The sequence below is a fragment of the Malaclemys terrapin genome, chromosome 19 (assembly GCF_027887155.1).
Source record: "Malaclemys terrapin pileata isolate rMalTer1 chromosome 19, rMalTer1.hap1, whole genome shotgun sequence".
In the NCBI taxonomy this organism is placed as follows: domain Eukaryota; kingdom Metazoa; phylum Chordata; order Testudines; family Emydidae; genus Malaclemys; species Malaclemys terrapin.
The window spans coordinates 19,664,518-19,680,985 of record NC_071523.1 but is presented as its reverse complement, the minus strand read 5'-3'; the positions used below and the strand labels follow the sequence as shown (position 1 = coordinate 19,680,985).

The 16,468-nt window shown below is 45.0% G+C and overlaps 1 protein-coding gene across 2 annotated transcripts in view; it reads right to left on the bottom strand.

Moving 5' to 3' along the window:
* The window catches only part of TP73 (tumor protein p73), a 74,452-nt gene that overhangs the window by 43,777 nt on the left and 14,207 nt on the right, over positions 1–16,468 (bottom strand). For both annotated transcript variants that reach the window (XM_054009484.1, XM_054009483.1), the window contains exon 3: positions 16,345–16,468. In XM_054009484.1, the coding sequence (XP_053865459.1) occupies positions 16,345–16,468 (124 nt within the window). The remainder of the gene's footprint in view (positions 1–16,344) is intronic.

The window sequence follows — 16,468 nt, the reverse complement described above, 5'->3', positions numbered from 1 at the left end:
CATCCATGGGACAGGAAACCCTCAGAATCCGGGAGAAGTTGGATTCACTGGCTCTGTTTGTGGGATCACACTGAAAAAGAAAGTAATACTCCTAAATATAAAAATATCAAGGGGGGGGGGGCTGGAGAAAACACCCCATGCCTGCCCCACCAGCCCACTGGTTAAACCATGGAGCAACATCCGTCTCACAGCCATTTTTTGTTCCTCTCTCAGATTTTTCATGGACTTAAGGCTGCTTTTCAGTTACAAAGTGCTGTTTGCTTTGGGGGAGTAGGGGCATTTCCTCCAAGGCAAATGTCGTAGAAAGTTATGAGACTGACGCCCTGGGAAGGGTTGGAATTTTATCTGGTAAAAGTTGCAATTTACTGAGGGACACAGCGGCAAAGTTTGTTCGAGATACTCATAAGAGTCATTAGAGTGCCCTCTGTCCATACAAAGCGGTACTGCCAGACTCTGTAAATGAATCCTTGACAAGGCCTCCACTCTGGAGCAAGCAAACATTCCCCTGCATGGGATGTCTTGAATACCACAAACAGCACCTGAATTACTTGGTGGTGAACTTGGTACATACAGCCCACAGAGCACACACACACACCCCTCTGTGTCATTAACATACCCGCCGATAAGATGATCGCATTGTTGCAAATAGGGCCTATTTCTCACTTTACACATGCACACCCATATCCATCCATTCACCCCTTCACACCCACTCATGCACACACCTACCCAGTTTCCCTATTTAGGTTTGTGAGAGTGGATTAACGTTGCAATCACCTTTCAAAGGCAGGCTGTACAATTCATTTTACACAAGTGATGTTGTCTGTTAGCAGTTTGCAATAATGCAGTCCACGGTTTGGGAGACGCTCAAACGCACAGCTTTGATGCAGAGTGAAAATAAGATAATTGGCCAGATTTATCCTGGCTGGTTTTGTATGTACTGGGCCAGGTCCTGCCTTCTTATAAAGCTGGTTTTCGGCCTCTGTTCTGAATTTCCATTGTCAAATATTTCCATTAACAGCTGATGTCTGTGACACTTCTGGGGTTACCAAGGTGTCCAGTGTGAATCACTATCACCTGCTCACAGCATGAGAGAGCCTTATCTGTGCCCAAAGAGGAAAATCCTCCCGTGCTCTGCTCCCAGCTCTGCAAGCCCCTCCCCGCTCGTTCCCCCTGAAGGCTAGCAATTAGCACATGCCACCTCGTTACACTCGAGTGCCCAGTCCCTTATCTTCTGGACACCCTCAATGTACACTGATCTGCTGCCTCCATGGAAGCAGTGCAACCCCGTCCACCAGCCTCCTCTCACGTCAGCGCTCTCTTCAGTGCAAGGCACTGGGTCGTGTCCACTGTAAAACCAGACAGAAGTTTATTTAGCACAGCTGAAGATAAAGATCCAAAATAGATGCAAGTAAAAGGACTGGAACCACCAGGTTACAGTGTTACATAAAATATAAAATGCAGTCGAGAGCCTGTACTTATTAACCAGTTCCCTTCCAGTCTAATAAAGTATTTCTCACCCAGTGGTCAGTCCTAACAGCACTGGTCCAGTCCAGAGAGGTGGGATCCACTTTTCATGGGATGCGCACACTGGCAGATTGTCACCTCCGTAACGAATAACATCTTGTGCCATTTCTTCTTCTTCTTCTTCTTCTTCTTCTTCTTCTTCTTCTATGCAGCCCCAGACTTCTTGTCTCTTTTCATAAACAGTTCATTTACTTCAGCTCAGCCCTTGAGGGTCCCCTGTTCAGATTCTTTTGTTGGAGTTTTTTTGTTTGTTTGTTTTTGTCTTTGTAGATGCTCAGGCCTGCATCTGGTCCAGACTGTGAACACCAGGCTGGGCTGGGTCCAAAGATGTTGATTATTCTCACTCTTGACTGAGTTACCTGAGACCCTCCCCACCTCAGGTGACGTTTCATCTCCAACAGTTTGGGACCACAGTATTCTACATTTTACGCAGCTCTTAAAATATTTGCCATACAAACCTCTCACAACAACCATGGCGATCAGCTAGTTCTTACTTTTCCCCCACTTTGGTGAAGTATCATGAAGCTGGTCAGACATAGGTGTAATATGCTTGCCTGGGCATGTTGGGGCATGTTTGGGCATGCCCGTGTCACAATGGCACAAGATGGAATTTGTTCTCCTCTATTTGGTAAATCCTATGGCCTTAAATACCATGTAAGTGTAGCAGAACCACTCCGGGGAAAACAATAACTGACCTAATTCTACATCCAAAACTCAGACCAAAATCCAGCCTTTTTCTGAGGTTGAAAAAAAAACAATTCCAAAAATGTGATCTTTAAAAAAAAATAGCATATTTTTTGGTGTCACCTGGGATCAGAGCAGAAATACGTCAATTCTCCTCCTCAAGCATTGCTACTCTGGTGTTTCCTATTCAGATGCAGTCAGAACACTCTGGAAATCTCACAAATGAAAAAGCCTGTTCTCATGAGATTATCATTTTGATCTGAGAGAAGTTTGATCTATTATATGTAGAACCTAGTCTTGGAGAAGCTAAGGACTTTCACATTCTCTGGCTGAACATTCTAGCAAAGTGGCTATGAGACACATCCATTGAATTAAAGCACTGAATTCATCTGAGATTTGCTCATGAAGAATCTTTACAGAATTTTCCCACCGTTTCCCCCCTGTGATGTTTAATGGAAAGAGTTATACATTTCTTACCCATTATTCTATAGGCTTTTTCACGTGTTCTCTTATGGCAACTTCTCACATATTCTTGTCAACTGTACTAAGACCATGAACAGCCAAGAGAGTATTTGTAATAACTCCTACCAGCCTCGGGGCCTTGTTCAATTTCACAGGGTCTCTTTTAGGTGAATATAATGATCCAAAAAGTGTCTACTGCAAAGCCTGAGCTCATCCATACAACAGGAACAGCACAAGCCGTGCAAGCCTCCTCCAGATAGCGTCCTGCACATGTGTTCCAAGACACCTCTGAGGAAATCATGTCCAGGGAACAGACTCTATTTCAGTCTCCCTACATTCACTCCTTTCATCTTGTCCCGGCCAAGTCTGTCTCCTCGGCCATCCATCCCTCGGTATTTCTGCTCAGGCAGTCTGCTGCTATCTGAACTCAGAGCACAGAGGCCACCAAACTGTCCTCAGACAGGTAATTATTGTCACTCACTCCCAGCCTCAGCTGGACCTCACCCAGCAATCCAGATGTGCAAATCACCATCTGGCTTTACCCTGAACCATCCAGTCTTCCATTGCTGAGACCATTGTGAGCTGTTCTCAAACCAACCCCTTTGCTCTGGGCGGAAGGACTGTCCCTGCTGTCACACATCATGGCTCAGAGTATATAATCGCACTTGGAAATGTACATGTGTTAAACGACAAGTCATTAAATGTATTGTTTGTAAAAGTATGATTTCTCATGACAAACGGGCACAGCTCTTCACACTCCTCCTCCCCCCAACAAAGTCAGTCTGAAATGCTTGCAACTAACCAGATTTCAGACTTAAGAGACATGTTTTAACTTGGGAGCCTAACCTCACCCAAAGGAAAGTTACTGGTTTACAGTATAATCGCTTTAAAAAAAAAAAGCTATCAAGCTTTTCCAAGTAAGACCTCCAGTTCTCTACATCTCCCACAAGATCGTCAGGATTCTGTGACTAACTGATGGAATGTCAAACAAGATCTAACTTGCATTTGCAAATACATCTCTCTTCTCCCCTTAAATATGTGTATTAAACCCTCTGTCTGCTTCTCCTGCTGTATAGTTTGCCTAAGATAAACAAGAACCTCATGAACTATCCATAATTCCAGAAATAATCACAGGAAACTTCATCTAAACTGATATCAAAATATATCTGGAAAACAGTCCACAGAGCTCATGATGGCATGTTCAGCCAGCTAAGCACAGAGCTGCTGTTTGCTTACTACTCTTGGAGTAATAAAATGAACTCCAAGATAACATCCTGCCAAAAACATTCATCGTCAAACAAGAAAATCAAATCTATTTTCTCAGGAACAAACGGAAAGTAACTGGTTTACATTGATGAACCAACATACTGATTTTTTGGGTTCTCATTCTGTACATAAATATTCATCCTTCAAAAATAACAGCAATGTGTGTTCTGATAGTCAGGGATAAAGAATAAAGTGTGTGTTGGTTCAGTAGTTATATCCTGAATAGTGGGAAATAAACATGAAACATTTCTCGTCTCGGCAATTTCTATTTCCATGGAGTCAAGAGCTCTGCAGACTGCAGAAATCCAGAAACCAGAGGTCTGTTGGAAATGTTTGCTGCAAAATTCTACAAAACTAGGAAGAGCTCTTAAACGATGTTGCACGTTTACCCTGGTTAGAGTCAGGACCCCTGGGCTGAGGATATCCAGCCCTACCACCAATTCGCCATGTGACTGTGTGACAGAGCCTTACTGAGCCTCACTTTACCTGTAAGTAAAAGGTCCAGTATGGGAATGGGGGAGCAGCTCCAAGCTACCACCGCCTATAGCTCCCCCAACCCATACGTCCCCCACGGGGAAAGCCAAGCCCACATTTCACCCACCATGGACACAGCCAGCTGACCTGACCTCTCCTGTGCCGGGAGTGACTTCGGACCAACTTCCTGAGCATCCTGCAGGTGAGGGAGCGAGGGTGGAGGAAGAGAAAAGACAACCCTATACCTCCCCTCTCTACTCTCAGGGCTGCTCCTGTAGGGAGGGGCCTCACATTCTGCTCCCTCTCTCTCAAAGATACTGCCCGTCTTGCTTCTACGAAGGCTGCCACCCCGGCACCAGGTTCCCTGCTCCCCAGAGGACTTGTGAGCTATTGGAATGAAATGCATAGGAGAGGGAATCCTTTCTAGCCATCCACCCCCATCACAGTAGTATCTGAATAAAGGTTTTCAGCTTTGGTCCATACACCATGCTCTCGGGAATCATTTTTCCATTGGGCAATATTTTATTTGTGTTTATTATTATTTATTCTTTGCCTTTCCATAGTTCTAAGATCAGTCATATGCCTCATTGGTCACAAACACATGGCAAAAAGACAGTCCCTTCACCCTGGAGTTCACAATGTCAGCATAAGTACTCTTTGAGTCAGTCACTACCTGCAAGCAAGCTACGCTCCCATCAGTGTGCAAAGCATTGACCTGTAGCACTTAGAGCTAAACACAAGTCCCTTGCACGAATCATTGCCAGGAGAAAGGACCCAGTGTCTACCAGTGTGAATGTTCCCACACAATTTTAGTGTAGTAGGTGTGATCGGTTCTAAATAAGAGCACAATGAAACAGAGGCTTCCTGGTCTAGGATGAGCTTTTCTCGGGCCATGACATTTTGCAAGAGATGGATACACAACAAAATTCCTGTTGGTGTTTCAAAATACCCCACAACGAGGGGTAAGATATTGAACTTGAAAAGCACCTGCTCTGTATGCTCTATAAGTGCTTTCAGAAGGATGTTTGCTGCCCCTTTAGATTCATATGCAACTGTTAACATGGGTCAGTCGGTCCTAAGAGATAGGCGAGTGCCGTTCCGAAGGGACGGGCGATGGCCTCCGTTGCCCTCAGCCGATCGAAAGGGAGTCGGGTTCAGATCCCCGAATCCGGAGTAGGGCGCGGGCCCGGGTGGAGCCGCCGCAGGTGCAGATCTTGGTGGTAGTAGCAAATATTCAAACGAGAACTTTGAAGGCCGAAGTGGAGAAGGGTTCGATGTTAACAATAATGTGCAACTATTTACAGTACAACATCCACTCCAGCCAGCTGTCCTAGCGTGTGCATTGCCTGTGTGCAAGAACAATGTACAACGTGCAGATAAATCAGAAGTGACCCACTGCCACGAGCACGGATTCTCAGAGTGTGAGAGACACTCTTCTTTTCAAAAGACAACACCTCTGATAAAAGTAAACCACTCTATTTGTGAGAACAAGAGCTTCATGTCTAGCAACCTAAGTGATCATTTGTACGTTGAACGGGACACACCATCCATTTCAAATTCACATTTCTACCCAAAAATGTGTTCCCTATCATGGTTACAGAAACATCACAGATTACAGACCGAAGGGCTGGATTCTGCCTCTAATCTGTGAAACTATTTACAATGGTAATTGTTGGGGTTGGGAATTGTTTGAGAGATGGGGATTGTGGTAAGCTATTTTAAATTGATGCACTTAGGCAATACACCTCTACCCCGATATAACGCTGTCCTCGGGGGCCAAAAAATCTTACCACGTTATAGGTGAAACCGCATTAGATCGAACTTGCTTTGATCCACCAGAGCGTGCAGCCCCGCCCCCCCGGAGCGCTGCTTTACTGCGTTATATCCGAATTCGTGTTATATCGGGTCGCGTTATATCGGGGTAGAGGTGTATTTTTAATTTCTCTTTTTAGCACTCCTATAAGCTGACATAAGTAAATTAAATAAATTAAATCAATACAAAGTCAAATTACACGCAGAATGAGCAAAGGTGCCAAAACATAGTCCATAGAGATTAGTCAAAAGTATTACCCTCACCCCTTGTTTCCCCCACTATGTTTTCTCTGTGCGTTTAAAAGCACTTTGGGTACGGTCAGTTTCCCTGTTTCCCAGTATAGTTGATTTCCCCTGGCGATTGTGTGAACTTGTCACAAAGCAACAGGCAAAAGAAACAAGATTATTTTTAAAAATAGGAAACTGTGGTTGTAAATCCCCAAATGTCAGCAGTGGGCTTCAGGGGCAGCTGTCGTACCCAAAATGACTTTAACTCCTTTTTTTGAGAATGATCAGATTGCAAGTTGGTGGTGTCCCTTTAAAAGAAAAATCCACAAATAAACATTAAATAGAAATATCACTGTAATAATGGCACACAGAGTAACAGAATTACAATGCGAAACCAAGCCACCACATGTGGAAACAGAAACAAGCAATTCAATAATTTCAACCAAGAATTGCAACACTGTTTTACTCTATATGTATACTTATTCATCAATAAATACAAAAAGAAAACTGCCCTCAGAAAAAAATTCTTTGTTATTTAAAAAGGAAATGCATTTGGGGATAGATGTCTTTCCTTCACCTTGTATATTCATTAAGGATGCTCTTGCCTCATATATCCTGAATACCAGAACAGCAAAAACAAAATCTGTACACTAAAACAGCATCATATTGTTTATAGACCATGTTGAAAATGTATATGTGAGAATCTATGTCCAGTGCTAATTGTCATAATCTCCCAGCACCTTTAATCTGCAGAAGGAAACCTATTTAGGGACACAAACACACACGTGCGCGCACACACACACAGCATTACAGAGATGCAAGTGTTCCCGTGGTTTCTGCAAATGAGCAAGTCCCAAATGAAGGATGCACTAGTGCCTTGGTGCTGCTGAGCAGCTAAGAAGTTTGAAGACCGACTGTTTCTTTAAACTGTAGCTCAGAGCTGTAGTTAGTTAAAGATACGGGAGAAACCACAATGCAGGGTATAGAGGCTTGTACAGATGTATTCATGTGGGACTCAGGCGCTTCAAACAGCTACCTCAGCCGGAGATTTAAATCGCATTGAAGACTTTGCAAAGCACAACACACATCTTAGATATACGGAGAGTGCACCAGAGACATGCCAACTAAGGAGACAACATTTTAACCACCCCATCCTGAAGTAGAATCTGGCGAAATTTCCTCTTGCAACACTTTGGAGTTGCCCATAAAGTTGCAACCTGCCTGATGGTCAGAACAGATGAGTGCCTCCTGGTGCTAAAACAACATGATCTGTTGCATGTGCAGAAGAGTACATAAGCAAGCATCCATCCAACTTCCGTTCTACATCAGCCCCTTCTTGCACTGGGCCACCCTGCCTGAATGAGGACTGAATCTCACGCGTGGCATTTCTCATATAGCAACAGGCGCAGAACTCAAGAAAACAGAATGAGAGCGCAATATTCTGCAGAGCCTTTTGCCTTGGGGGAGAGGACATTCCCTTTGAAAGAAAAATAATAAATCAAATGCTGTTCAGAAAAGGTAGCACCTACCGTGGTGTAATGCTGCATTGGGTCGCTAATATACAGCATTTTAGTCTTCTTGGAATTTAAAAACAACTAGGCACTTTCCCGCCACAGGAGTCATGGGGTCAGGGGAGGATGGAAAAAATAAAGAGGGTATTAATCGACATACGATAATGGAACGTAAAGAAAAGGGCAAGTGACTAGGGAGAGGCAGCGCCGGGGATGCTGGGCTGGCTACCTGTCTGCAGTTTGTTGGCTTTCTCGCTTTTTCCATCTCCCTTAGTTCTGTCATCTGCATCTAACAACAAAACTCAGGCCCACCCCTTTCTCTCCCTCATGACTATTCATTAAAACACAGGGCAGGCTGAGGCTTGCCCAATGATGTATTGGATTGTACCAAATGTCCCTACCAAGGGGGAGTCTGAGGGTCCTTCTCCATAATTAAATTCAGCTGGATTTAATCCCAAAAAGCTGCTTGTAGAGGATCAATGGAGCTAAAAGCCATTTGAACTGCACCTTTTATCAGTAGAATAAGGCAAACAGATTTGCACTGATGAGTGCATGAAGTGACTTTGGGATAACTCAAATACTGTGTTTCTGGAGCTGGGCACATGTAGACATTGGCCTTTATTCATTCTTTCTATCTATCTATCTATCTATCTATCTATCTATCTATCTATCTATCTATCTATCTATCTATCTATCTATCTATCTATCTATCTATCTATCCCATGATTCTGATATATGGCAGGGGTTGTTTTTAGTTTCCTCCTAAGGTTTGTTATCCATATGACATCAACAGGGTTTCCTTCTTTTGCTCCTGAAGGACTGGAGTTGATAACGAGTACAATGCAGAAAGAGGCACGCTCAGCTCACAGGGTTACTGTTCACCATGTCTAGGAAAACATCTCCGAAGGAATAAAGTGGGATGACATCATTATCTCTTACACATAAAAGAGCAGATTGCCTTTAGTGAATCAGTAGAGAAGTTCCCAGAGTGTAGTCACACAAATGTCCCCATGCTGCAATCCAAGCTAAATAGCAACTCATGATCCACTAACCAAACAGTAAACTACAAGAAAATATTGAGAGGAAAAATGAACACATGATTCACTAGTTGGGAAGTTCTTGACAGTTCAGAGCCACAGAACAGCTAGTTGATGGGTGGCTGATTTCCTGGGTTTTCTCCCCACCAATAACCAATGTCATTCTTATGTCATTCAATGTTCTTACGTCATTGGATTGCCTCTTTTCAAGACGAGATGATCTACCTATCCTTAACAAGCCTGAAAAACACCAAGACTTCCCTTTACTCAGCTACATTGCAACACTGTTAATCAATCCTCTTCCAACATGAAATCAGACTATAAGATTCCTTCACATCAAATGCAGCTTGTGAATGATCATGATGACAACAGTCTCACTCACCTACCAACCTCCCAGAAAATACATTTAAAAAATAATCTTAGGCACAAACAACTATTTGGCTGGAGGCAAATTCAGTGACATTCACTATCTGAGCCATGTTTTGGATCTGACAGATCTCTCCCCTACCTTGGGGTTGTGACTCTGGAGTTTCCAATTTCTGAGGACTGATGAAAATCCCTGCTGGTAGTGAGGGGCTTCAGAGGTGCTGTTAGGTCTGGATCAAGAGAATTCAATTGACAGTATGGTCCAAGAACAGCTCATCAGAGCCAGATGCCAATAACATAGAAGCAAATGGTGGGAGTGGGGTGGGGGATTATTAGCTGCAGAGGAGGAGAGTGGAAGTGTCCACAGCAAGGATGTCAGAGTCTGATTAGTGACCCTAGCAGAGTGCAGAACAATGGTGCTGGTTCCTTGAATAGATTGTGTCTGCTCCATTATCTCTGCAAACATTACATTTGGGAGACAGTGATAAGCTTCTTTAATGTTCCCTGAATGTACCTCCCTTAAAGGAAGGTGAAGGTCCGCTCTCCACTGTGAAAGTCACTTGACAGGTGAATAGGATTTGATGCAGCACATCGGACCACTGGCCCATCAGCTCTGGCATCCTGCCTGCAGCAGTGACCTCTACCTGGTGCTTCAGAAGGAGGTGAAAAACTCACAATATATTTGGCAATTCTGCCCGTGGGGCCCAGGTGATCAGCTTACAGCCTGAAGCGTGAGATCCGACGACCTGTCTCTTAGCATGTACAGCCACAGATGTGCATAGGTCATAATATTGTCCAGCTCTTAATCCAGCTATAGCATTTAACTCTATGCTACACCACTCACGTGGCCTAATCCGGCATCTCTTCACACTAAGAAGATTTGTATCTTTTGCCTGGTAGCTCATGGACTTTTTAAACATGAAACTCCGCCTTTAAAAATAAGTGCTCTTGTTAACCAGCAATCCCAGGTGTACTATCAGCCTCACACACACACAGGTATTGGGGCAGAGCAAGAGTCACCCAACAGCTCTGAATAATTGCAGGAAATCGATGCTGTGGCCAAAGAGGCCCCATGTCTTTTCTGTTTTAATCCAGTAATTCATTCTCTTTTACTGCTAGCTAACGATTACTGTGACATCAGCTTTGAGTGATTTTAAACCCACAATAATATTGCTGTGATCACAAAGAAAACCTGCTTTTTCCCACCTGCTGGCGCCTGACTAACGTCTACGCTAGAGATCCAAGTGCACAGCGCTATGCAGTACAATACCAAGCACTGGCAGAATTCGAGAGAGATGCTATAGGAATCCTGGATGCTAAAAACTGCTTCTGGGTGGAACATCATCAAAGTCAGGGGAACTGTGCAGGATCCAGGAGTGTCAGTGACAGCCCAGGGTGAGACAAATTGGTCTGGATAAAGTGAGAACTTTACCAGAAACTTCATCCCATACTAGAGACAAACCTGAACCAAATCTGTGTGCAGATTTGAAGAATGGTGGATAATTCCCCTCCCTCAACAACACAACCCTGCCTCAGGTCCTCAGTTCAGTCAGGACTGGAATCAGAAACAGCACATCCGTATGGGAAAGGCCACCCTGGTGGCACTTCTGATCTGGCTGCACCCAGGATGTGAGACATTTCCTGACATGCTTGTTTCCAGGACATTTCTAGGCCACAGAAAAGCAGAGAAATATCCAAATGCTTTGAGGCTTATGCAGAGTCAACTTTCAAGCCTTTAGAGTTTTACTGTAGACAAGCCATGCATTGCAATAGTTGTACCTATTGGGGAAATACAGACCATTTCCAAACTTGTTTAGCATTTCTTAATTTCATATTCAAAAGTCTTTGGTGCTTTAAGTAGCTCCGTCTAGCCTTTTGCAAACCCCTGCACAAACCAAAAGTCTAACAATGTCATAAATTGCAAGGAATCTTTGCTGTGCATACAATTAAACACTGGAAAGCTAGTCACTGGCAGGTCTGCCACAAACACCCGCTTACACGATCTTTTTCAGATGTGCAGTAGCTCCAGAATTAGCCTGCTCTCCTCCTGAGAGATGGGAGTGCCTGGCGCTCTGAGCCAGATGCCCAGGAGACACCTTCATGAGATGCACTTTACGCCTGGCTAGACTTCATAATGGAGCTATATCTCAATATCCTTGGAGGCTTCTCAATCCCATCAGGAACATGGGGCAGAAAGAAAGCCACAGCCCACAAGCCCCATATCAGTGGAGTTGTCCCTTGGTTTGAGACAGATTGTTTTGTGCGGTTTTCTGAATGGATGGGAATTTTTAATACACGGTGGGTCATATTTTCAAAAGCTGGCACAACGGGTGCATCTCCAAAACCCTAGTGGGTGTGTATGTGTCTGCACCGATCAGAGAACGGTTCTCCTGTTGTAACTGCCCTTGCATGTGCAATTATCTGATCTCAATATGAAAACTTCTGTTTCCATGCACCATTATGGACAGTTGCAGGAAATAGTACACAGTACAAGTATTTTGCTGTGCCTTAACCGCAGGCTCAATCGAAAACATGGCCCAATATTTTCTATTTAAAATAAGCCCCTTGGTTTGCATCTGCCAGTTTCTGTGGGCACCAAGGGGGCTTGTGTGTCACCACAGAAGGCAGCATGCAATATTTCTTCTCATTAAGGTACAAACAAGGTGGCCCTCCGCATTGAATAGAATATACAATCTACTTGCTAAAACAGCAGGTACAATTACAGACCTGGCAGGTAAGTACCATGTTTGAATGAAAACCCTCAACAGCCAGGCACACACACACTGTCTGGCCTCTTGTCATGGGAGGAGACGGGATCCTTCTTGAACTACTAGGACTCAACCCAATAATGATAATAATAATTTCAACACCAGATACCCCTTAATCTTGTAGACCAATAACCCAGTATTCCCGACAAAACTTTTGTGACACTGTCTCCTTCAGAGAGAGATGAAAAGCTTTACGTGAGTGATAGGAGAGGTGGCTTAAAGATGTCTTTAGTCAGGATAAAAACTAAAGAAAATGCAGCTCTGGTTGCATGGCACCTTTCGGACGTTGGAAATGTCATTTGAATTGTAAGGGTAACAATACAGTGGTGTTGTAGCGATGTCAGTCCCAGGATATCAGAGGGACAAGATGGGTGAGGTCATATCTTTTATTGGACCAACTTCTGTTGGTAAGAGAGACAAGCTTGCAAGTTTGACTTGAAGAAGAGCTCTGTGGAAGCTCAGCAGTTTGTCTCTCGCACCCACAGAAGCTGGCCCAATAAAAGACATGACCTCCCCCACCTTGTCTCTCTTGCGAGGGCAAGGGCAGGAGCCTGTACAGTGTGGTATTTATCAGATGACCTGACATGTCATCTGGACACTATGCACCACCCGCTTTATGGATTTGCTCTCTGTGGTTCTCCAACAAACTAGTAGCGGTGGGCTAGAATTCATGTCACATCTTTAATAACAGCGCCTTCCACCGGAGGAATGCTTTACAAAGACTGGTGAACTGAGCAGCACAACCCCCAGGTCATGAAGTAAAGAAGCACCATTATCCCTCTTTTGCAGATGCTTAGGCCAGGGCTCAGAGAGTTTAAGTGACCTGCCACAGGTCACAAAGCAAATCAGTGGCAGAGCTGGGCGTAGAACCCTGGAATCCAGTAACCACAAAACTATACTGCTTCCCTTAGAAATCTCTCTAAACCTCATGAGCACTTTGCCTCAGAAAAAAGAGCTAACAGCCACCTCCTTTACTCAACACATAGGCCACTTTTATTTCAGGCCAACAGGATCATGTGTCTGTGCCTTTATTTTTATACTTGTGAGCCTGCTACACATTCTAGTGGTGACAGATAGTACCAGCTGGACTCATCTCATCCTGAGCTAAGCAATATAATGTACAGTCCCAAAGCTGGGCCAGTATAAATGTTTACTAACAGCTCATGATATCAAACTAGTGCTAACATGCACTGGCAGTTAGCTACACCCTCTGCACATGCTCCCCTGTTCTAAGCCAGGACGTTAGGAATCCTGCATGCTCATCAGCCCATGGCATGTGTCCTGCAGTATGATGTGGGCAGTAGGATGCCCCCCCTCAGCTGCAATAACCGGTTGCATGGAATTCACACTTGGCCCGGCTTATGTTACAGCAGGAATAACGAAAAGGGAGGCCGTGGCCAAAAGGCTGGGGCAGCACCACAATTAGCATTTCGCTGTCCACCTGATCCGTCTGCCAGGCAGACAAAGGCTGCGGAGAAGAGGGAAAGAGGCCCACAGAGGAGGGAAAAGTGCAGACGGAAGGAGACTCTCAGGACTTTTAGGAGGGAAGCAGGAGGTTTGAGGAGGGAGATTTAATAAATGGGCAGGAGTTCTGAGCACTTGTCTGTGTGCTTGCCGTTAAAGAGGGGACATTCCCAGGAGACCAAACCTGTTTGACAGGGAAGTTTTGACACACTAATCTCTGCAAACCGCGCATCAGAGCGGCAGAGACATATGGAGCGAACAGTTCTAATCTAGACAGGTCAGAGAGATCCTGTATGTGTTTTCTATGAATAATAATGCTTTGCGCTTCTCAACACTTCTGTGAGGACATGGTGGGCCTGCCATTTGGGCTGACAGATGCAGGGACTCAGAGAGGGGAAGTGACTTGGTCAAGAACATGCACAGGACCCAGATCTCCTCTCCTCCTAAAGCAGGGCTGAGGTGCGAAGAGCATAAGTAAAGTATCCGGAACCATGTGTGTGTCTCACTGTCTGTGCAAAGAGTTAGGGGAATAGTGGGTGGAGGTTCCTGTTCCAGAGGAGGGCAGGAGAGCCTGTGATGTGTCCCAGCGAGGGCCATGACAATAAAGAGGGAAACATTCTGATCCCTCTGGACAGGGCCGGCTCCAGCATTTCTGCCACCCCAAGCAAAAAAAAAAGCCGCGATCGGCGGCGGCAGTTCAGCGGCAGGTCCTTTGCTCCTAGAGGGAGTGAGGGACCTGCCGCCCCCAAATTGCCGCACGTGCCACCCCTCTCCCTTGGCCGCCCCAAGCACCTGCTTGTTAAGCTGGTGCCTGGAGCCAGCCCTGCCTCTGGAGCGCTCAGCCAGTGGGAAGCAGCTCATGTTCACTTCCCGCAGCAGCGGAACATGGGACCATCTCATTAACACTAGCGGGGAGGGGGGGGTTGTGAGTGCAGGTTTACCTGAACCAGCCCTGCTTTCATTCTCTGCAGATCAGTACATGGATTAATGGACAGTGTGGAGGAAAACAGACCTATTGAGCGATCAATATCAAGGCAGTGGATCCAAATGCTAGAAAGAACACATTGCCCGGACTATCCAGGTTTTCAACCACTAGATAAACTGGACTGCACAAGCCTCTGTGTCTGCATTAGCCCATGAAGTACGATCTGGGGCCAGTCTGAGGCCCAGGGCCGGCATTCCCTGCATATACTAGGACAGATGGCTCTGGTGCATTTTGTAAAAGAGTAACATAAAAATTGCATATTGTGGATCAGTGATGCTGGCAACTTTATGAGAGGAACTTGCTGAGAATACAGAGTTGGTGCTTTTTAAACCTCTACTCAACAAATGAATTTACTTTGTTATAGCCATTGTTGTGAAGGTTCCTAATAACAAAATGAAGGGTCTGATCTTACAAAAACCTTACTCACCTGAGTAACTTCACCAGCTACTCGCATGAGTTAGGCTGAGCTCACATGAATAAAGATACACCGTCTTGGGCCTTAATTTTGGTGAGCATGGAAAAATTCCCTACAAACTGCCGTTGTCTGAAACAGCAAGAAAATCAGAGAACAAAGCCCACCTCAGTCTAGGGAGCTTCGGTTTTATTTTGCTCTCTCCCCACTTAGAATCAATCACATCCAATAAATGCTTAAAACCCTTTCTCCTTGATGGACGTGGCATCTCTTTTCCTAGCCCTAACCGAGAGACTGTGCAGACAAAAGTACTAAGAACCCAATCTTGCCTCCACTCAGAGCCACAGAATCATAGAATATTAGGGTTGGAAGACACCTCAGGAGGTCATCTAGTCCCACCCCCTGCTCAAAGGAGGACCAACGCCAACTAAATCATCCCAGCCATGGCAAAGCTCCTCTTGACTGCAGTGGGAGCAGGAGTGGGCCCTCACTGAGTTATGCCTGTAGAATATCTTACAAATGACTTTTACCACGCAGCGTGTTTATACTTGAGCAATTATAGGTTATTTATGTTGTTAAATGGTACTTGCACAGCTCTTCACCTTCATTATATCCGGGAGCCTGTGTCTTGCGAGTTCAAGCAAGCAGAGGCATGAAGCAAGTGTCTCAGTGCAGCTACTATGACTGAAGTGCTTTAAACTATTCCAGCTCCAATAGCACCTCCCTCTGTGCTCTGCTGCCTTCTTGTCTCAGGGGTTTGATTTTAGCATGTTGCTCCCACGGGGGATACTTTGGGGCATGGGGCAATAACAATAGCTGCTCCTGCTGAGTATATGGATGGGGGCAGTCCGTCATCAAGTGGTCAGAGTTGCTCTGTGTTTTAGCCGGATGTTTCTACAGACAAGAATCAAACAGGGACCACTATGGTCTATGGAAAGCACCTTTGCCAGGTGACACAAAAGAGAGCCAGCGCGTGGTCAAGCTGACAGATGCTGTACTGAGGTGGTCTCTACTCCATGTCTTACCAGGACACTAACCCACGTGCTGTTCTGAAACAGGCACCTCGTTGGACAATCCAGTGAAACTTATTAATAAGGGACTGCTATTTTCCTGGCCGTTGTATGAGGTGGCTGCATAATGCGGTACAATTAATATGGAAGAGCCCTGCTTATTCCATTCACCCATACAATGGCTTTTGGCCAGCACTGACTTTGTTTGGCTTATGAGCCAGTAACACAGAAATAAATGCCTCCATATCCCACTAGTAGCCCCTTGAGCCATCCAGTCCCCCAGGAGGGAAACAACCTCTTATTTAAAGTTACTATCTTTCTTGTAACCTGAATGCACTCACCATGACTGATTCATTCATACTCCTCATCTGGAAGACATCCATTGTGACCTCGGTTTGGTTAGACACCTCACTGCTTCCTGAATGACTGGATGGAGGCAGATCAAAATAGGTGCTGTCTGGTTCC